Source organism: Opisthocomus hoazin, chromosome 21, assembly GCF_030867145.1.
Source record: "Opisthocomus hoazin isolate bOpiHoa1 chromosome 21, bOpiHoa1.hap1, whole genome shotgun sequence".
NCBI lineage: Eukaryota > Metazoa > Chordata > Aves > Opisthocomiformes > Opisthocomidae > Opisthocomus > Opisthocomus hoazin.
The window spans coordinates 661,733-681,078 of record NC_134434.1 but is presented as its reverse complement, the minus strand read 5'-3'; the positions used below and the strand labels follow the sequence as shown (position 1 = coordinate 681,078).

General features: G+C 44.0%; 1 protein-coding gene across 3 annotated transcripts in view; it reads left to right on the top strand.

Moving 5' to 3' along the window:
* The first annotated feature begins 1,624 nt into the window (after positions 1 to 1,624).
* TOM1L1 (target of myb1 like 1 membrane trafficking protein) overlaps positions 1,625 to 19,346 on the top strand; it is a 72,035-nt gene continuing 54,313 nt past the window's right edge. For 2 of the 3 annotated variants that reach the window (XM_075440845.1, XM_075440843.1), the window contains exons 1-2: positions 1,625 to 1,991; positions 3,444 to 3,552. In XM_075440845.1, coding sequence (XP_075296960.1) covers positions 1,988 to 1,991; positions 3,444 to 3,552 — 113 coding nt within the window. In that variant the 5' untranslated portion in view covers positions 1,625 to 1,987. Of the gene's footprint in view, positions 1,992 to 3,443; positions 3,553 to 19,346 lie in introns of those variants that run through there. The other variant, XM_075440846.1, reaches the window with a different exon arrangement.

Sequence of the window (19,346 nt, the reverse complement as noted above, 5' to 3'; positions counted from 1 at the left end):
CAAGCGTTGCTGGATCTAGTGTCAGCAAATTAAGGTGAAACAGGAGAGACATCGGCCAAGCGCAGCTCATTTTAGTCACCCTGCCAAAGCCAGATGTCTCCATTCACTTTTTAACAAAGAAATGCCCTGTCATACCAAACAACTGAAATAAGATTCATCAGCAAGATGAAATTCAACTTATTACATGCCCGAGTACCCATTAGAATAGGAGAAGGCGATGCATGATTGCTGCTTGCAGCACGTGGTTAGTGAGGAAGAAATGCTGGTACCTCAATAGTGGGCAATAATGGCAAACGTCTGCTCCATTTGCAGTTTCACAGACACGCAGGAGATGTCTTCTGACATCCACACTCAGAACCAGCTTGCTCTTCTCATTGGCCTCCTTTGCACTGTCTGGATTTGCTGAGAAATGACTTTGCAAGGAAAAGAAACTGTGTGTGCGTAGGACCGTTATTGAGTTCTCCCTGGTGGCCAATACCCACCCACACGCGTGCTGGAAAGGTCACAGAAACTGAAGTATTAAGGGTCTGCTACCACGTGATACCCACAGCCAGGCTTCTTGGTCCTCATCTGAAGTTTCATGGTCCTTGCTAGACCTACTGAAATTGAAAACTATTACATATATGTGGAAATAGAGGTTACCTGGGGAATTTTAACTAATAATAATATACTGGAGTTCAAATGAACTTAGATTGCATTTCTTTCTTCTTCCTTTCTTTTCTTTCTTTTCAGAGCGTTATTCTCCCTTACTCGCGAAGTCGCTACTGTTGAGCGTTTCACAGACAGCCCCTGCTTCAGGAGCGAACTGCGAGGAGAGGCCTCAGGAGGGAGACAGGGGCGCTCCTTAATGTGGGGAGGCACTTAGAATCCTCCCTTCAAGATAGGCTTCGCCACCACAGAGTGACAGAATTTCAGAAAATTTTCATTTTCCTTTTTTTCTTTTTCCCCCGTCTGTATCTCTGCTGTTTAGCAAGAAATGGTAGTTAGTCACTAAAATTAAACCTCCATTTACTTAGCAGTTGCTGAAACACAAAGGTGTTCTTAGCTGGCCTTGGAAATGCACCCAAGGTATTCGGTAAGCACTGCAAATTCGGTGTAAATGGAATGAGAGAAGCAGCTGTCACCTCTGTTGCTAACTGATTTTTTTCTGAGTCATAACGGTTACATTTCAGCACGTTACGCCCACCAGAGCCTTCAGACACCGACTGCAGTGGTTGCCGCTCCTGCTTGCCGATGGGGGGGGGCAGCTCCTCGGCTCCTCGGGAGTTCGGACGGAGCTCAACCCGCTCGGCGCAGCCTCCCCTCACAGCCCGCGGCGCTCCTCCAGCGGGCGCCCCCTGCCGCACGCCGCAGTCACGGAGCGCCCAGACGCGCGCGGGCAGCTCTTTACTGAGGCGGGGCCCGGCCGCCCCCCGCGGGGCTCTCGCCTCCGCGAGCGCGGTTCCGGGCGCGCGTCTGGGCAGCGGCGCTCCCGCGGGAGCTGCTTCCCGCCGCCCCTCCCCGCGCGGCAGGCTTCGCGCGCCTCCCGCGCCCCTCCGCGCCGCCCCTCCCGCAGCGGTGCGCGGGCCGCGGGGCTGCTGCGCGGTTCCCTGGCTGAGGCGGCGGGTGCGCCCCGGCAGCGGGCCAGCGCCTGCCGTCCGCCGCGGGGCAGCGGGGTGTGCGTGCCCCGGGCATGATCTCTGGGCGAGCGCAGGTCTCGGCGGGGGCGCTGAGGTGGGCTCTAACGGGCTGGTTTCGTGCCTCGCCCGGAGGCCGGCGGAGCTGCCGCGGGAGCTCGGCAGCCGGGGGGCGCGGGAGCAGGGACCGCGCTTCGGGTGGTGTCTGCCGGCTGCCGCTTGTGAAGCGCTGTGGGGCATCAGCGGGAGAAGGTGCTTGCCGATATAAAATATTGACTAGCCTCTGTTGTTGATAAGCCTGGTTACTCGAAGGGAATGGATAGTGTTCGTCAGAATGCGGCTACGTTTGTCCTATTTCCTGAATTCGTCTTATGGGTAGGTCTTATTCCTCACCTGCGTTATGAGACTAGCTGAATATTTTATAAAATCAGTATTTCTGTAATATTAAAATTACTGTATCAGTATTCCTAGAGATGGTGCAATATATCACACAGTGAGTAATTCTCAGAAAGCCGTGTATTCAACAAACCTAAGCCCAAATTCCACAGAGACTTAGGTGTACACTTCACATTTCCCAGGGGAGTAATCCTACTGGATTCAATGTCAATATTTGCGTGGATGAATGTTAACAAGTTTAGGGGTTTCTGCTTTCCTGATACCTATTTACATAGTACTACAACCTTGAATTAATTAGATGACTGATCGTTTGAAAACTTGATGTATTTCCTCCTTTGAGCTGTGACCAGCCGAGCTGTGGCTGGGGTTGGTCGGCTGCGACAGCTTAGCTGGGATCTCACTGGTTTGTACCGGGATAAACACACAGACACTGCTAACAAAAATGCTTGCAGGAGAGGGGTTTTTGTTTGGATTTGGTCGGTTGGCTTTTTTGTAAAGGCTCACATGGAAAGGAAGGGAAGCCGTTAATTTGCCTTTTGTTGAACAAAGGATAAGGTGTTCTTCTCCCATCCCTTAGCTGGCTTTCCTAGCCTACAGGCTCTGCAGTGGAGACGTTCTCTCCTCATATAGGTTTTGTATCCTACCTTAAGCCTTTATTATAGAATTTATCCTATAGCAATAATGAAATTTTGATATTGGTTGTCTGTCTCTGAAATTCCTTTTCTTGAGTATTGGCAAGAAGTGAGATACAGCAGGGTGACTGGTGGAGACAGTTTTAAGGATACAGTGATAAAATTGATCATGGCAGTAAAAAAAGCAGGATATCATCAGACTTCCAGCACCTGAGGGTGCAGGTGCAGCCTAACTGCTTTAGGCTGATCTAAACACAGGCTGGTACTGAGCCGTCGCTGGCACCTGGGTGTCTGTGTGGGCAAATGGGCCTAGGAGCCATCCCAGATGAAAAGCAATTAAAAATGAAAAATCATTTAAAAAGTAGAAACATGGAGGTTGGCTTACAACAGGTGTGAAAATACACCCCAATTCAGGTGTCCTCAGTCACTGAAGTGGCCTGAAGGCCACAGCTGATGTAGGACCCAGACTCCCACCTTTGCGTGCTCTGAATCGTGCCCAAGTCAAATAACCGAAGTAGATGGTTTGAGGCCCCTGTTCACTGCAGTTAATGTACCTGGGCTCCCATTACAGTTAATGAAGACGGGATCCTGCACCTCAGAGGCTACTCAGAGCAAGAGCTTAATTTAGCTGCTCAGACTTATCATCTGGGGGGGGCCTATCTTTCTTTATTAACTGTAAAGAGGAGCCTAGGGAGTTTAACCTCAGCAGACTAGCAGTAGCCCTCATGAATCCCCACTATTTCTGCATTGCCTCAACTGATTTTTTTTTTTTAATTATTTTTTCTGTGTCTTGCTACAGTGCAGTCACTATTTATAATGGAAATAATGCCCCTGGGAACCGCAACAAGTGCTTGCAAGACTGAACACCGGGGATGTAATGAAGATACGCAGCCGCAGTACATGAACAGGTACAAGAAAGGAAAAAAACTAGCCATGCTACTATGACCATGCTATTTACTCTCCTGCATTGGTGTTTGGATGCGAATATGAAAGATATTTACTATGCCTTTCAGCAAATATTATTCTCGTCAATATTTACGAGTGTATCAGCTATGGAATAGCACTATTTATTCTCTCTGGAATAACGTTTTCTGTTCTCACTGGAGAGCCTTCATAAAGAAGATCTTTAACCTTTGCAAGCAGTTTTTCTACCCTTTTGACTCCCATGAGAGAAAAACAGCATCTGAGATTTGATTAAACCCAGAGGGAGGGGAACTCGGGGGCAGCCAAAACACCATGCGTCTGCTAGAACAGATTAATTTCTGGTGTAAATCCACAGTTCTGAAAACGACCTGTTAGCAGAATCTTGCCACGGAAGTCCTTCACTATCCTGTAGAAGCTGTTTCCTTTATATAACTGTAGGTCTTTAAAATGTGCAATAGAATTGGACTGTTGGTATCTGACCCACCCCACGATATGGTGGTCCTCAGTGGCATGACCCCCATGCACTAAGGAACGGTGTCTGTCTGAAGTGTCTATGGTTATGCTTAACATCAGCCTCCAAAATTAACGCTGTCTTGAAAACAAGAAGAGAAAAACACAGAATCTCCAGTGTTAACTGCAGACCAGTGTCTTTAGATTTCTTTCTTGTTTGCACTTTCAATGCCGCATTTCAAGGGGAATTAAATATAAACTATATCTTGTTATTTAGCTAATCTTTAGTATGCCAGTGTTGACAGCAAAATACTGCTCCGGGAAGCGCTTGTCTGGATGAGTGTGTGTGAGCTTTTGTGTAACCTGTACAGATGTTGAGATACTTTAGGAGAAATAATAGTAATTTCTCTCACAGTTTCATTCCAGTGGTTTATTTCTGCAAGTTATGCCATAAGCTTCTTCAGGGGGATCTGAAGAGCCAGATTTATAAAGGGAATGGATAATTTCATTGCAAAAAGACAAAACTAGCATTATGCATGTTAAGTTAAGGGTAAACAAATCTCACGCTTCAAGGCACAAAATGATTTCCTATTGGGCTCAGGAATAGATGTTTTTCTCCATGTAAAGCAGTGTACGGTTGGCTAGACACATTACTGAGGGGTTTATTTATTGTTTTGCTGCCCTCTGAAGCATCAGTTTAGGAAGCTTCGTTTTAGGTTATGCTAGAGGCAGGATGCCAGATGTTGTTACAACTTTACTTAGCATCAAGAACATGCACTACAAACTTCCTGCTCCAGCGGAGCTGCGATGCCTGCAGATGCATAATGGAGTCCCCCAAAAGCAGGCCAGACTCTCCAACCACGTAATCCAGTATTGGTGGGTCCATACAAAGCCAGAGCTGCTGCTTCTTCATACTCAGGAAGGCAGGTGTATGATTCATCTAACCCGTTTTCCTGCTGGACTGCTACTCTTCTTATCTCCTGCTTCTAGCATGCAAGCAGTTACTGCAGATGCATAAGATTCCCAAGATGTATTATCAGGAGAGTGACATTCGTCATGGTGTTCAGCCATGCCACGGTGTCTGCCTGCCAGGCACACCTTAGTGCCCCAAACCAGTTCCCACAGATGGAGCATGCAGAGTTTTTGGGTCAGTCTTTTCGGCTGAGGGCTGGGAGCATCGTGCCTGCTCTGTGCAGGGAAGGTGCCTGTAGCTGCTACACAAGAATGCTTACACACTACCTGGACTCACGCTCTGCCCGTCCTTCCGTGCCAGCAGTAATTCAGCCTGCAACTTTAGCACAACGATGGGCGGATGTGAAAGCAACTTTGAAAGTTCCTACAAGAACTACCTTTGTGTGTGATGCCTGGAGTCAGTTTCCTTTAAGGCAATGGAAAGAGAGAAAGAACTCTAACAGCCTTGGTAGTTTTTGCTTCTAAGTGGGCAGCCTACATCATTTGGTAGAAACAGAAGGAATACGAATCTGTGAATGCAGCGAAAGCCACAGGAATTCAGATGTACACAGTCAGGAAATCCACTGACAGGAAAGGGAAAGCTTTCAGTTAAAACTTCCCATATACCATCTGAGCTCAAACTCAGTTCATGTGTTTGTCATGCTTGTTTTGTAGAACTCGCCTCTTCTCTCCATGCCTGTATTTTGCACCTGTAAAATGAGGGTGACAGCATCACCTTTGTCCAATTTAGGATGCAAGCTGCTATGGCCTGGGGCAGTTGTATACAGAGCTTAACACGATATTTAGTATAAATAGCCTCAGTGCTTTCCAGACTGAAATGATCTTGCTGAGAATAAGGCTGAAACATTTTTTCCCTATTGAAAATGTCTGGGGTTTTGTTGTTGTCTGTCATTTCCTCTTCTCTCTAGCCTGCCTGTTATGTTTTTGAAGCCTCTGACAGTTCCATGAGTTCATCACAACCATCAGATGGGGTACATTATCATTTGATAATGATTTGAATTAATCTTCTGGGGGAGAGGGGGTCTGCCTGTAGATCACTCACGTTTTGTTTGTGTGATGGATGACAAGTTTGACAGCTTCATGTCGCAGGGTCTGTCATGGTGCGGATCAATCGCATTCAGCTGTGATTGCAGCCTTTAGGATAAAACTGTCTTTCATGAGGGGGCCGGGGATGCCTCCATTACTGCAGTCCTGCTGCTGCTGTTCTGCGACTCGGCCAAGACTGTCTCTTCTCTGCACAGGTTCCTGTAAATGGGGTCACTCAGGTTATGGCCATGTGACAACTGGAGTAGGGAACACAGATCTTGTAGGCATGGCTGAGCTACTTTGGGTGAAAAACAGGTTATGCCAACTCGAACTTTACTGCTAGTTTTCCAAGTTTGCGTAGGAGCTGGGGTGGTGATGGGACATCAGTCCATACTGAAATCCATGCTGGCACATTTTTATGCAGACCAGGCTCATGCTTTTGGATGTTCACCCCTTATAGCCTGATGTAAATTTTTTTGTTCTCAGCATCTCCATTACCACTATAGGAGTCTTCCTAGGGCCATGTAGACATATTTGGCTTATGCAGGGATCAGGAAGAGAGTCTGTTTGTTCTGGACCCCTGGCAGAGGAGGAGAGGATGTCCTTTGGCACGAGGATGTTGTGGGGTAATGAGAAGATGTTTCCTCATGCAGATGATGTCTGGGGGATTTAATACTGTCTGTTTCCAAATGTTTGCCTTGTAGTTATCCCCACGTTCCACTTGCTGCACAGCAGAACTAGGATGATCTGGAACTGGAAAGGATTTGGCTTGAGAATGGGAAATACAGCTACATGTAACAGGATTTGCATGCTACGGAGCAGGGTAGCCATGAAATAAGATCAACAGCTGCTTTATTGTGAGGCTGCTAGCAGCTGGAAGAGACATCTTGTTTGAAGGTTAAATGGGTTACCTTTTTTATTTGAAATACATGCATATTCTTCTTGAGGCATATTTGTTATCATAAAACTACATATATATTTTTTAGAGAACGTAGAAAGCTATAATTTCCTGAAATTTAAAACTTGTGAAGACCAGTAGATTGTAATTTCAGGGGCACCTTGTCCTTAATAGATACAAATATTGCATCTCCATTGAGAATTGCTTTTCAAATTAGAAATTCAACCCTTAATCTTTCAATCAAACAGCACTAAATAAAAACAGCATTTAACTTTTGCTGTCACTGTTCCTTGAAGTAGAAGATAAAAAGGAGAAACTGTGTTGCTGGAGCCTACTCCAGAAAATCCATGTTACTTTCTCAAAGCCTTTTAATGTTGTAACAGGAGCTTCTGAATTGCAAATAGCTGGCCTTAGAAGTAATTAAAGAATTCCTACAAAGCTTCAACCAAGGACCTCAACACCCTGCACAAATGTTGCTTTATAACAGCTGAGTTAAGTAGGAAATTGAGGAATAGGAGACAAGGTCATCCTTGGAGGAGTTGTATTGTGACTTGCAGTGCAGCTGAGGCCACAGAGCCCACCGAGACTGGAGCATCCTAGAGCACAGCATGATAAAAGCACCAACTGAAAAATAGTTCCTGCCTTAAGGACCTTGCAGCCCACGCTGACAGCAGGACACAGGGGAATTCCAGTCGCCAGTTTGTAGGTGGGAAAGTGAGGCACACGGTAAAAATCAGGACATGAATCTATAGCAGGAATTGTGCTTTCCTCATGAAATTACTGATGTGTTGATCACAAAATCTTGTTTGTTCCTTCTGCTTGTGGTACAACTCTTCTGTATGAAAATGGGGAACTTGTGGCCTCCAGAAAATCAGCTCCTTTTGTACAGGGTTAAAAGTATCCCTCAGTAGATGCCTACATGTCAGCTAGCTGTCTAGGCAAACTTTACAATCAATAGTGGGAACTGGGGACTTGTAAATTTGTCATCTTGCCCTTTGCTACTAGGCTGGACTACATAGCAAAAAGTTAGAAGTGAATTTCCCTTCACAACTGCTGTAAGCCGATTAGAGGTCAGGTTTTCCAGTTGCCGTTCATTTCTGTGCACGGCCCCTCTCTTTTTGAGGCCATGCATTTTGCCGTTACTAGCACTGAGAGATCCTTGCAGTTCTTGGCACGAACCAGAGGGCTTTCACTGCTTCCCTTAGCAGTTCTTGTTCAGGTGTACGAGGTAATGTCTTCTCCACAGTGGTAGAATGAGGCCATAAATGCAGCAGATGTGCCTATCATGAAATAACTTCAATGCATGGAAATACCAGAAATAGTGATGTGTAACGGCAGTTACAGTTAGAGCTCTGCAACTCCAGCTGCTGCAACTGCTCTTGTGGCTTTGCCACAGCAAAGAAAGTTAAATCAGCTCTGACTTGGAGCTACTTTATGCCAAAATCAGTGAGAAACTTGGAAAGGTGCAGAGGCAAGAGTCTCTGTGAGCTTGTCTGCCTTCAGCATAGCTTGGACAGAGGAGAAAATCGGCTGAATGCATTTTATCCTTTATCATGTAATACTTTGCTGGATTTTTTGCATGGAGTTAGTTCAGTATATAAGAAAAATAAGCTCTAAGATGCAAGTATCTCCCAATGTAAGAATTTACCTGAAGGGGGAGGGAAGCCATTAGATCAGAAATAACTCCTGTCTTTTTCTTCTGCCAGATTTTAACGGTAAAGGATTTTTGCAGGACACATCAAACCAAATCTGTATTTGACTTCATTTTGCAAACATATGGAGAATGCTCGGTGCATGATAGGAGTTGTCTGGAAAATGCTATTCCAGGCGGATTAGGAAGCAGTGAGCAGTCGTGCCAGGTGGCACGCGCAGAAGACATTTGCTACCTGCTAATGTAATTGCTTGAGGAGCCCGTCGCAGGCAGGCAGGATGGCCTCTGGGGGGGCGGGTGGCTTTGCAGCCCAGCACTGGGCTCTGTGAGAGTGTAGAAAGATTTGTGTCTTGGTTGTTTTTTTCCACATATTTCCACCCAGTTAAAATAACAACGAACAAAGCAAGCGGTTTTGAAATATTTAATACAGGATCAGCATTGTAAGAAGCAGTGCAGGCAGCTTTTTATTGTTAAACGCTGTCGCAAGTGAGCGTGACTGATGCAGGGTAAAGACCCACTCCCCAGACTTCCAGTCAAGAGCAATGCGAGTTCTCAAAACCCGTACACGCAGTCACAACAGGGAGCATGCAATTTTTATTTATTTGTTTTAAGATGACTTCACTGGTGAGTTACAAAAACTGCCATTAGAAGCCAGCCTGGTCCCTGCAGTCTGGGCTGCCATACACAAGAGGTCTCCAGGAAAGGTCAGGCACAGTCATGCTCCCTGGCTCTCTACAAACCTCACTGTATTTCTGTGGTCTGAGTCCTTGGGCCCATCTTTAAGCTCCCTGCGGCAGGACTGGGCTCAGCAGGGCCATAGCTTCTGGCTTACTCCTCTGATGAGCGTATTTATTGATTTCTCCTTTTCCTTCGCATGGTTTTTAAAAGTTAAGACCCTCCAGGGCAGCAGCTGTTGAGTTCTTCCCACTGAAGGAACTCTTTCTTCTAAGTTTGTAAGTACCCACAGTAATAGCTGTTCCTTGTTAGCACAGAGAGATCTTTAATTAGTGTGGTCTGGATCCTTCTGGGGCTCGCACATTGTCAAAAGCATTTCTTCTGTGGTCTGATTTTTCCTTCTTGAGTATCAGTACCAAGAAGAGATGGCATAACTGCAGGCCATGTAACGGACTCTGTGGGCAGACAGATGTAGCATCTTTTGTTTTGTTATTGGCAAGGAGAATCAAGTGGAGATTTGATTTCCAAAATTGAAAAGTTGTTGGCTTGTCTGCAAATTTATGAAACAAAATACCCAAAAGAAAAATTAGATGGCTTCTTTGCTTATATCTTCCTGACTGCTCATCCAGTTCATTCTTGCTGAAGAACCTCCTTTCGAAGCCCCCTGTTATCTCCACGGGTGTCTGCAGAAAGTCCTGGTGCTGCTCACGAGAGCCCTGAGGGTGTTTGTGGGGAATGGGGTTGTTACGCCGGCTTCTTCCCTGTGCCAGCAGCTGCCAAACAAACTTCCCACAAAGAGTTTTTACAAAATCAGGAGGAATTCTTTGTCATTCAGTGGCAATGAATTGAAGAAAACTAGCCCCAAAAAGAACTTTTTATCTGAACTCTCTCTGCTGGTTTGGGGCAGAGAAACCAGTGCTTGGATGTTCTGGCTAGAGGCATGGAAATTTATTGCAGCTGCTGTGTACTGCAAGTGCAATTTTCTAGGAGTCTGCTGCGTGCTGAAAACAGCTCCATCTTGGTTTTGCTCCAAATGTGTTGAGAGACACCCACTGTGCTTTGTCATTGTACTTGCTTCTGCATCGCACCATCTAAAAATAATTTAAGCTGAAAGGATATGAATTTTGTTTGTGCATGGAAAAAACCATAATGGTTTCAACTACTGTGATTTTTGGGAAACAAAGATGAAAATAACTTACAAAGTCAGTCTCCCTGTGTTACCTGTGGATTCAAGAAATGTTTAAAGCAATGAAATTTAGAGCCATTTTCCCTATCACTTACACCTAAACAAGTGAATTCAAAGGCAAGTATAAATCAGTGCAAAATCGTAGTAGTAGCAAGTAGTTTAAGAAAACAGAAGAGACTGGCAATTGTCTCAAAGAGAAAATTGCTTTAGATTTAAATTCAGTAACAGAAGTTGGTGGAAGTCATGGTGGGAAGCTTGTAGTTTTGCTTTAAGCCTCTATTCTTTTTTCTTTTTTGTCACCGCTGTAGTAACTCTTTAGGAAGCAATATATACTGTAGATAAAGCTTGCTGAACTGGAGAATGGAGTATTTCCCTGGTGTCTCTGAAAAACTGTGGAACAAATTGGACTGGGTATGACAAGCTGCACAGTGTTATTTTAGTTGTGGTAGATAACTGGATGTCTCCTCCTAGGCATTAAGTGTCACTAGTTCATGTATTAAGTCAGCTCCTGCTGGCAGCCACAGAAGTGTGAGTGTGGAGGATCTCCAGTGGAGACTCAGCAGTAACTGGAGAAACTTGGGATTTATTGCTGTGCCATCCCGAGCAGGGGCTGCTTCTCAGGGCTCTCATATGAGCAAACGTGGCAGTTTGTAGTCAAGTAAAAACTTCATTTACTCTTCAAGATTGTGTGAATTCTCCACCATTTAATACAGATGCAATTAGTTTGTACAGGTCCATCACAGTGATAGGGGCAAAGAGCCAGGTTTTCCAATGGCCTGGATCAAAACCATTTGTTGGTTAAGTGAGACTCCTGTGATTTAGCTTTACTTGTGCTGCTTTTTCTCTACAAATGCTATGGGTTGTGCAGCTTCTCTAATATTTGCCTGTGTACTAGAAAAAGAGGGTTATTGTGCTTGGGAAGGAGAGATCCTAGTGACTTTGAGGCAGGGCTGATATTAAAGACATCTGGGCTCTTCTGCTGCTGCTGCCGTTGATTCCTGGTGCGACCTTGAGTAAGTAATTTTGCACATTGGTCTGAGCAAGCCTACGGGGATGCTGCAAGCCAGCTCTAAAAACAGCAGCAAGATAGCCTTGCAAGGGTAATGGGACTGATTAGCCCTGGTTTTCTGGACCTGAGTAGTGCCTTGACATAGTAGCATGCAGTGGGCAAAACTGCTTGCGGCAGCTATTAGATACGAGCACGTATTCCCTAAAACTGTTTTCACCATGCTCCATTGCCCAGTGCAGACATGTCCTTAATCTCTTTGTAGCTCAATCGCAGGTTGTTCTGCTCGTCTTCTGGTTTGTTATGAGGCGGGAAGTAAAAGAGTAGTTAAGTGTCTCACAAGCAAGGGTGAGGGGGATGTACCAGAGAGTAACTCCCTGCCCCACTGTTTAAACTGGGCTCTCTGAAGACAAAAGGCTCAAGGACCATACTGGAAACAAACCAGGACATACGTGAGCAGTACTTTGAAAATTAACTAAAATAATTCACAGAAAGCCCCTTGGCCATATTTATAGTCATACCATTGGTCTGTTATAGCAGCAACAGTTTTTAAAAGGCAACACATGTTTACTTGTGCTTAATAGTTGCCTCCAGCAATTTACATCTGCTAATGCAAAAATAGATAAACTCTTCTCTCAAATACTGGTGACAAAACCTGGCATCAACTTCTTCTTTAGTATCTAAACACATGCAAGATTTTATGAATCGAGAACAGTGCATGCCATTTCCAAACACAGACTGCAGTGAGAGTGTAGCCAAATTTTTTCTTTATTGCACCTTGAAGTACTATTTCATTAGTGGAGGACAGAACAAATTTGCTTTTTATCTCTTCTTTTACATTGAATTAAATCAGGTACTTTTAAATTATGGACCTGAAATTACCAACATTTTGGACTCATGCAGTGTCCCATTAAATGTGCTAATACTGAATTATGTAACGTGTATTAATTCAGGTGGATTAATACATCAAATCTGTCTGCATTCATTTTGTATCTCCTCAACAGTGTAAATGTATTTGATCTGGGAGGAGATTTATATATTTTATATATAATGGTGAGATGGCAAAATTTCCTGGATCTTTCACATACATTTGTATCTCTCAGAATGATTAAGGTCAAATAGAAGTTACTGCCACATCTCTCACCAAATACAACTGAGTGCAAAATTAAGTATTTGCTACCAGAACCTACCACAGAAGTTAGCTCCGTGTGCAGTGTTCAGATAGGACTGTTTGCTCTGCTCTTGGATTTGTTTTAAGGGTGGGCTGTTGTTTGAGTTCTTTTTATCCACTGCACTGTGAGAATTTCAGTTCATAGTTAATAAGAATACTTGTTCTCTAATTAATTGTAATTTTTGTGATCTATGTATTAGGCTAAAAATAGCTTCTAATTTAAAATTCAGAGAAGGCCTTAATAATATACAAAGTGCAGTCCTGACTAACTTCATCTGCAAGTACTATAGAAAGCTCACGTATAAGCAAGAGCTTGCTTTCTGGATGTACACTGATTTAAGCACAAGCATGGGCACACAGAGTCCGTTCCTTTTTTGAGTGATCATCTTATTTTCCTGAACTACCTCCAAATGTGAGTGTCTGGTTTTGTACAAGACCACGATGAACATGGCCCACAGGCATTAAAGCACATGCACGCCCTGGGACAGCCCTGGGACCCATGTATTGCATCACGTTGGTGAATGCACGCTCTGTGAGGAAGGTGCAGGGGCTCTCATGTTCCATGGGCTTAGAAAATATCAGTTTTACGCGAAGGTTAGATGCGAATGCCAGAAAACAGGAGAGAAGCAAAACAGGAATGAGTTTTGCAAAGGTTTATACTTTGCTTGTCTTCATTAACTGTGGCTGTTGAAACTTTCAACAGCCGCTCTGGAAATTGGGTGGACAACAGGGAAAACTGGCAAGGATCATAATCTTCTGAAGGACGCCATAAAGATGAAACTTAAACTCCCACTGAATTACCTTTCTCATATACGCACACATTATAATAGAATTAGTAATTCTCATGATTCACCAAAATGACAGCTTCTTGCCCAGCGTGATTTAATGGGGTGGTTGTTCTCTGCCAAGGGCTGCCACCTAAAATACTGAATTTATGAGTTAGCTCACTAACTGAAACTCTGTAAGCTCCCATTTTTTAAAACCAAGATCCTTGAATAATCTAGGCTGTTTCTCTCACATTTGGGAGGAGTGGTGGAGAGGTAAAACGAGTTGCATAGAGTAAACCTGCAGAAATGTTTCTGACATGAATATCCTTCTAATAACCAGTACAGCCATCACTACGATATCCAGGCATGGGGGAACTGTATTATTTTTCATTTCTGTCTATAAGAATTTAATCAAAAAGCCACTGGAACTTATTTCTTTCCTCTGAAGGACTTCCACCAGGTGCTGTTAGCCCAGCTCTATCTCCAGAAGTTCTGTTACAGTGTTATAAAAGACTGATGAGAAGAGGGAATTTTCCTACTAAAATGAGAATAAATCATCATTTTTCATTCTGTAAGACCTGCTCATACAAATGGCATACTGCTATAATACAAAGAATAATTTCTTCATGTTACTGCTTTAGTCACCGAGTCCAAATTGCCTCGGGAAGTTGCAGATTGAGGCCCCTCCTCCAGGTGCTTTCTCGGGCCGAGTGTGCGAGCTCAGCGTGTCGGATAGAGAACAAAGACATCTCCTTTTCGCAGTCACAGGACTCTAAGGGCTGTTAATGGAATAAGCAGTATAATGGCCAGGGCTGTAAAACCCAAACATTGTAGGAAAGACTGAAATTGGTAACGCAAGTGCTCACGCTCTCCACCGTTAAGCAGTGAAACAGGGTAGAGGATTGGGCTGTTGGGAAGGCAAAGGGTGCTGGGCTGGAGCCGGCTCCTTCCCAGGAGCCCGGGGAGGCTCCCCTGGGAACCTGCACCCCTGGGGTTTGAGCAGGGGCAGGGGCACTCAAGGGTTAATTAAAGGAATTTTGCAGCAATGTTTGTATAATAACAGGGAAATGGATTCAGTGGCTCAGGAGGCTCCATCTCCTGTCTCTGTGATTGCTAAAGGGACCAAGTAAAGTTAACATCTTGCCCTTGGTTCTGGCCCAGCTGCAGACATTGAGACATCCTGAATACAGAATTTCAGCCCAGACTGTCAGAGGTATTTCAGCAACGCAACAAACTGTTGAGATTCTCAGTATAATGAAGTTTGTCACTGTAATGGCCACACCATAAAATGAGAACAGATTCAACAGCATTTCTTCCAGTGAAGACAGATCTTAGATTTAGAGGAGATCATCATCTGGTTGACAAAGAGCTCCTTTAAAATATCTGTTAGATCACTGAAGATTCAGGTACAGTTGTGCAGGGAAAATCTGGCAAACTATCTTTTTCAAGAAGCAGAGCCATTTCTTACTTCTTATGAGTTTGTTTTCTGGCCTTTTTGTATTCCCTCCGCTGCTGGAGCATATCCCCCTATTGCTGAATATATAAGCACACTACATACTGTACTTTCACACAAAGAACACAATGTTAATCCAGGAACTGAGAATACAGCTGTGGTCTTTGTAACAATGTCTTAATTTTTATTTTGCAGTAAATATGCATCCTAGAAATTGATTCAATTTTAAAGCAGATTCTTTTATATTCCACATACGTACAGCCAACATAAAATCTAATTGTGCTAACACTGCATCTATTATGACACAATAAATCCCTTACACTATGTATTGCATTTGGAATTGTATGTGGGACTTGACTGAACTCAAGGTTTAGTGAAATCATTAACCGTGAAGGAAAGGAAAAAGGAAATGAAAGGCACGGGTTGTCCTTCCCGCATGCCAGATGCCGGTCAGTCTGCTTTTCTGTACCATGGCATCCCCTTCAGGAAAATGGTACAAGCTATCTGACTTCATATGAGTGTATGGTAAAAGTACAAAATACTGACATAAAAGTACTGCTTACCAGCAGTGTTATATCTAAAAGAGACTGTGAATTCACTGTGATTTATGTCCGTATTATGTTTTATAGCTTGCCATGTCATATGGACACTTTGCTGTTGGTGATGAGTAGAGGGAGATCACAATATATGAGAAAGCTGTATCTCAATATCTTTTGCACATTAAGTGGAAGGCCAAAATAGTATATGTCCTGATGCTTGCTTTTTGAAATACCAGCTCATTTCTTATTCTAGAGTAGCAATGACAGCTTTGCAGTGTCCTCCAGCTGAATCTGAGACACAGGGCAAGACCCATTCTGTCAGTGGGATGCAGTATGTGGAATTCCCCCTTGTCCTCCAAAGAATTATAGGCTGTGTTTATGTCCCTTGGAAAGTCCCACTGAGACACTGCAGGGTCCAAGAACCTGGCATGAAGCTCCTTTACTGTACTGCTGTTGCTGAGCTGTAGCATAAAATTTGACATAGGATAATCTTTCTATAACGATCTTAGCTGCAGGAGATGTTGGGGAAGGTTACATTGACGTGCTGAACTAATATGGAGTCAAGAGACAAATGACATGGGCACCAACTCTTACCATCGTTATTTTAAAATAATTGAACTAGGAACTTTCTGCTTGTTGTCTTTTATCTGCATATACAGCAAGGGTATTAGCGAGGCAAAGGAATTCCTCTGATCGTGCGGTAGAACAGACTCTCATGTATGCTCAGTGGCGATGGCTCCAGCGAGCAGACGACGCTGTGCAGCTGGGATGCACAGAGATGGATAAACTCCCTCCTCGCAGAGCAAATAGCTAATCTGCTGCAAGCACACTGAGAAGCACGCAAATATAAAGCTGCTGTTGTCAGCTTTATGTTGTCTCACATAAAGTCTTTTGTTCCAGAAATGTTAGATAAAGGCCAGAGCATAAATTTATAGCTGCCCAAAAGCTACTCTGCCCAGGGAAGAGCCATACCCAAGAAATTTTATGTTCAATCAAAGAAATGAAAGCTACTTACCATAGCAACCCTGGCATCAGTGATAGCTCTCGGGTGCGGAATGTTTCTTCAAAGCAAGAAACATGCTTTAAAATGTATTTTATATACCCACATGTCAGCTTCTGTCCTATAAACGGGTTTGTAGACACCTTTGAAGTGTGTGAACGTGAGACTTGGTTTCTCTTGGCCTCCATCTCATACTTCCAGACAGCAGAGCTGTGGGCATGATGTTTTGGTCTGTCTCGCTCTTTAGCACCCTGCACGTTTTGGGGACAGTTGATCAGCAGTGTCTGCTGCAAGCCGGGCAGAGCGGAGACAAGCAGGCGTGAAGCCACATGCCGCCTCCTGAAGTGAGGGTCTCTGCTCTTAAGAGTGCAAAAGGTACCAATATGGATTCATACTGGCATCCAGGATATCACTATAGACTTTCTTCTCTCCCTGAAAGTACTGAATTATTTTATAGCATAATATATCCACATATGGTAATTAAGAAATGTATCTTCCAGACTTTTGCCCTTATTCCTGGTTACTGAGTTTTAAGCATTCTGTTCATACTATTTCAAGGACGATATTAACATGCAGCTTATTTCACTACAGAGCTGTCTGCAAGTGTTTTCAGATGTGCACAGTTGTAAGGAGCTTCAGCTCAAAATTGTGCAGTTTTCTGGTCTCATTATTTGTTTTAGTTAGGGTTTTTTTTTCCCCTGAGGTGAACTGAGAATATTTCATATTTGAATTTCTCCCATTCTTTTTGTTGAAGATTACAAACTGGGGAAAGGAGGAGGCATGAATCCAAGACTGGTCCCTTGTGGTATAAAAACTCATTCCTCCCTCCAGTAATCTTCCAGGCAGCTGCTGTCTAAAATGCTCAAAGAAGCATCTTTAAAATAGGTAACGAGAGCTGCCCGCTGTGCTGGTTGTGCTCCTCAGTGCGTGGCAGCTGCTGGAAGCCACCCCGGACATGCTGGGAAATGGGGAAAGCGGGGGAGAATTGTCATTCTGCTGTCTGCTCTCCGTCTGGCTGTGCATGTTCAGCGGTGGACCGATGACGCTGGCATCAGTGTCCTACACACAAATGGCACCGGCAAAAGCAATAGTGGAGAATCCTTGGCATTGCAGAACAGGAACGGGGCTGGTGAGGTCTCCCTGACAGAGGTCAAAGTTGTCAGGACTGGGACTGGTGGCATGTGACTCCTCTTCCTCATGCTCCTTCAACCTCTCTGCATCCCTGAGAAGCCATTTCATCCCCCATGCCTCCTTCAAGGGGCTAGTGGCGCTTACCTTTTTGTAAAGCCCTTTGGGATCTTCTTTAGCAGGAACTTGTATTATTCTGAGAAGTTCCCGAGGGTCAGTTATATTTTTAATTATTTGTATGTGTCAGGTCTTGTCTTCTTCAGTAAGCACTTGGAGGCAAATCTGACATAACGTGCTTCCCTCAGATTGCTTAACCGAGCACCGCAGTGAGCTGAGCCTCTCCGCAGGGCCAGCGACGTGTGCCACAGTCTGCAAGCATGGGGCATCACCTCCAGCTTCCGGAGCTCTTGTTTTCCTGGGATGGAAACAAATGGGGGGTGGTGGCCACAGCAGCTGATGACATTGCTGGGGTGTTCTATTTTTCTCTGCTTGGCTTGAATAAGTGAATCTGAGCAAGAGCAGACCAGGCTAAAGCATGGACCAGTCCCAGGTGACTTGAGAGTTCTCACTTTCCTTAGGAATGACAAAGAAATCTAGAGGGGTGACATTGATGGCTTTTAACACAGGAGGGAATTAAGGATTGCAGTGCCTTGGCTCTGTCATGACTTGCTGTGTAACCCTGGACAGACATTGCCATAAAAAGTAACAGTGCTTTCATTCCATTTTTCTTCCCTGTAATGTGCAGCGTTCTTCGTTACTTCTAGGTGTTGCAAGTCATTATTAATATTTATAAACGGCTTTGTTGTTTTCTGAGAGAGACTAAATTCCAGTGCAGTAGTCACCTGCAACTGTCTTCCAGTTGTGCCTTCTGTAATTAGTGTTACCGTGCTATTCCCTAGACCTACCCGATACCATGGCAACATTATTTAATTGCAGAGTCAACTGGCCCACTCTTGAAGATAACTGCTGTGCAGTGTAGTATGGCTTGACTCCTGTGTTGATTCTGGTCTCAGTGCTATCAGGGGTAATTTCATGTTTTATTCTAAATCTGTAATAATTATAATTGCAAATTATCAAGCAAAAAGTACTGAAAAAGGAAAATAAGAATAATTAACTTCTTATCAATGTCATGGCTGAAAACTAGGCTTTCAAATAGTAAATAGCATAAGTGGGTTGTAATTCATGGTGCCTTAAGAGATGTCACAGGAGGACACAATTCTAAAGAAACATACAAACAAGAGGCTTTGAGACTCCATAAATTTAATGGAAAAGTACCATTAGTTTCAACAGGAGAAAGAAAATGATTGTGTGTCAGAATATTATTAAATTAATATTAACTGGGGTTAGAGTATTACCTATGTATATTGCTGACATTGGCTGGAGGTAAGCAGTTTTGCATCAGCATCAGATAGTTTTCTCAGTAGCAACCACCTTGCACATAGTGGGTTTTCCTCTTCTTCTGGCAGGAGAGATGCCTCAATGATTATTATAACATTGGTTATCCTTTCTGGGCTGCCAAGTTGTTGAAGGGGTTATTTTAGAAGGTTGCTTTTTCTTACTCCGGAACAGAATCGGCCATCTCAATTAGGTATAAAGGTACATACATGCAAACATTGCAGCCAAACTCAGCTTGAGACAAAGTCAGCAAGGGGAATTTCAGTCCAAATGGTTTAAGTCTGGCAAAGTTGCTAACAACAGAAAATAGGGTCTTGTAATGGAAAAAGTCAGGCAGTCGCTCTTGTAGATACTGCTACCTGGGCTGCCTAAGGTGGATATTTTATGTAACCAAATAACAAGATAGGCCTTATTTTTCTTTTTACTCCCATTAATAGCCATGCTCTTGCAAACACGTAATG